This window comes from Sus scrofa, chromosome 2 (assembly GCF_054392235.1).
Source record: "Sus scrofa isolate SSC_HxYL_T2T_F1_AM1 chromosome 2, Sscrofa_HxYL_maternal_Yorkshire_Landrace_v2.0, whole genome shotgun sequence".
Taxonomy (NCBI): domain Eukaryota; kingdom Metazoa; phylum Chordata; class Mammalia; order Artiodactyla; family Suidae; genus Sus; species Sus scrofa.
The window spans coordinates 72,055,068-72,058,158 of NC_139384.1; the positions used below are offsets into that span (position 1 = coordinate 72,055,068).

At 36.8% G+C, this 3,091-nt stretch overlaps 1 protein-coding gene across 1 annotated transcript; it reads right to left on the reverse strand.

The window, feature by feature from the left end:
* Positions 1 to 1,907: 1,907 nt before the first annotated feature.
* Positions 1,908 to 2,876, reverse strand: LOC110258517 (olfactory receptor-like protein OLF4). The gene has a single exon (XM_021081767.2). It carries the CDS (start codon positions 2,874 to 2,876, stop codon positions 1,908 to 1,910), a length of 969 nt encoding a protein of 322 aa, XP_020937426.2.
* Between the last annotated feature and the right edge of the window lie 215 nt (positions 2,877 to 3,091).

Sequence of the window (3,091 nt, forward strand, 5' to 3'; positions counted from 1 at the left end):
AATTTGAGTTTCTGTGTAGATTCCATTTGGAAACTTGGAGTTAATTATCATTGGTCAGTGGCTATGGTAGGTACTGTGGATGGAGCTGAGTAAAAGAATGTGATTCCAATGAGAAGAACCGAACCTAGTATGTATCAGTAAAATGAGCTGTAAGTTGGAAGTTACCATTTTCTTTTTATTTTGTCTTTTTAGGGCTGAACCCACAGCATATGGAGGTTCCCAGGGTAGGGGTAAAATCAGAGCTGCAGCTCTGGCCTATGCCAGAGCCACAGCAATGCCAGATCCAAGCTGTGTCTGTGACCTACACCGCAGCTCATGGCTATGCTGAATCTTTAACCCACTGAGCAAGACCAGGGATCAAACCTCCAACCTCGTGGTTCCTAGTCAGGAGTAATTTCCACTGCACCACAACAGGAACTCATTGTTTTTTTTTTTTTTTTGTTTTGTTTTTGGAAATTTCCATTTTCAAAAAGAGCAGTTAAGACAGTGATATACAAAGGAATGGTATACACACAACTGAAAAACTGTAGTCTTTGTTGCCATTATTATAAAATTACATAAATTGCCTTACCAATAAAAGGTAGTTTTTTTCTCAAGTAGTACAAGAGCTCATGACAATTCTTTCAGTTGAACAAGATAAACTTTATTTGAGATGATGTATGTCATTGCAGAAGAAATCCTTATGGTCCCATGAAATAAGTGTGAATTTAAATATTTCAAATGAGGTTTTGAGAAAACACTGAGAAAATAGGAAATGGACATAGGGAAAAATTGACCATAAATCAGACTGAAAAGGAAACATAAATGTGACTTGCTTCAAAGCTAAGGAGCAGTTGAATCACATAAATGAAAATTTCAGGAAATAAAGGCAAGGAGCAAGTTCTGCCTTCACAATCTGCTCAAATACTATAAAATTCTGGCTACACTGCTTTGGATTCTGAAAAATCCAGTCCTATCTTGCCAAAGATTGTCCCTTTATAGCTGCTGTAATAAAGAATCTTTTCAGAGCCCTCTTTTTTTCCACTTTTATCAAGACATAATTGACAAACTACGGATATATTGTAAATATAGAGTTAGTGGGACTTTTCTGATGGAGTTAATGTTGCCTAGAAAAAGGGATGTAAAAGGCAGCAAACAGAGCATAGGCTTTATTTAGTTTTTTTTTTTTTTTTTTTTTTTAAAGATGTGTTTGACATACAACACTGTATAAGTTTAAGGTATGCAGACAGCATATTGACTTGATGTATTTTGTGAAATGATTATCACAATAAGTTTAGTTAACACCCATCATCTTGTATAGATGCATAAACAAAAGAATCACATGAATTCACAGGCATTCAGGCTCATTCATCAGCCACCCTTCAATGATGAGGACACATATACATATTTAGATATGTATATACAAATTACCCTTCAACAACACAAAGATTGTGGGCACCAACACTTTGTTTAGTCAAAAATACTCATATAATATTAGAGTCCTTTCTCCATATATAAAAATTCAACAAACCTTATTACAAATATTATAAATTACCTTAGTTTCCAACTGTATTTTCCATGCTATAAAGCAACCATGACAATTCTTTTAGGGGGTAAGAGAAAAATTACTTGGGATGATGTATATCATTTGAAAAGTAATTGTTCTTAATAATTCTACAATGCCCCAACTAGGAAATGGAATTTCCAAACATTTCTGATCCAAAGGCAGAAAATTTTGAAGTGGGAAAAAGGACAGACTGCCTATATATCGAAAGGAAGAAAAACTTAATAAAGGGTTCCTGGCAATTATAAAAAAAAAAGCTGATCCCCCAAAACGGAAATCCCAGATAATAAATGGAAGGAGAAAACTTCATTATTCAATGATGAAAGAATCCCTATTTCTGGTTCTGAGAACTTGAGTCATGCCTTCAAGGGCATTTCATCACACCCAGGATAATTGTCCATTTTATACCTTGCATCAAATAGAATCTCTTCAGTGCATTCTTTATGTCTTTATTTCTCAGACTGTAGATGAAGGGGTTCAGCATGGGTGTGATCACAGTGTACATCACTGAGGCAGTTGCACTTGAGTGTGAGCTGTGGGTAGCAGCAGAGCTAAGGTATACACTTAGGCCTGTACAATAAAACAAAATGACAATGGAAATGTGAGACACACAGGTAGAAAATGTTTTATACTTCCCCTGAGCTGATGAGATTCTATGAATGCAAGCAAATATTTTCAAGTAAGAGTAAAGGATACCAGCAAAAGGACCAATGCTCATAAGGAGAGCTGCAAAATACATCACCAGGTTATTAAGAAATGTATCAGAACTGGCAAGTTGTACCATCTGATTGAGTTCACAGAAAAAGTGGGGGATTTCCAAATCTGGACAGAAGGACAATCGTGATACCATTAAGGTGTGTAACAAGGAATACATGGCCATCATTATCCAGGAGATCAGAACCAACAGTCCACAGAGTCCAGGGTTCATTATGCTCATGTAGTGCAGGGGGTGGCAGATGGCCACAAACCTGTCATAGGCCATCACACTCAGGAGAGCATCATCTAAGCCTGCAAACAGTATGTGAAAATACATCTGGGTGATGCAGCCATCAAAGGTTATAACTTTGCTCTTGTTGTGAATGTTCCATAGCATCTTTGGGATGGTGGTAGAGGTGAAACAGATGTCTATAAGGGTCAGGTTGGAGAGAAAAATGTACATGGGTGAATGGAGGTGGGAGTCAGAGCTGACAGCCAGGATGATGAGCAGGTTCCCAAACACAGTGATCAGGTACATGGAGAGGAAAAGCCCAAATATAAAAGGCTGTAGTTCTGGTTCCTCTGAAAGTCCCAGAAGAAGAAATTTTGAAATGTGTGTATTGTTCCTCGTTTCCATGGGATAGAAGCCCCTATTGGGAAAAAAGGAAGATAACATAATTTTCACCTAAGCTGACATAACTCACATAGCTGAAATACTTCACTTTCTATTTTGCTGTCAGGAAAATTATATTAATATTTTATGTATAGATAATGTCTTCTTGAAGATATTCTGCTTCATCTCGGACTATGAATTTTTGTCCATTCTTAGCATGCATTTGAGAACTATATCTT

Excerpts from the sequence above, each read along its gene's own strand:
- LOC110258517 (XM_021081767.2), bottom strand. The coding sequence starts at position 2,876 with ATGGAAACGAGGAACAATACACACATTTCAAAATTTCTTCTTCTGGGA.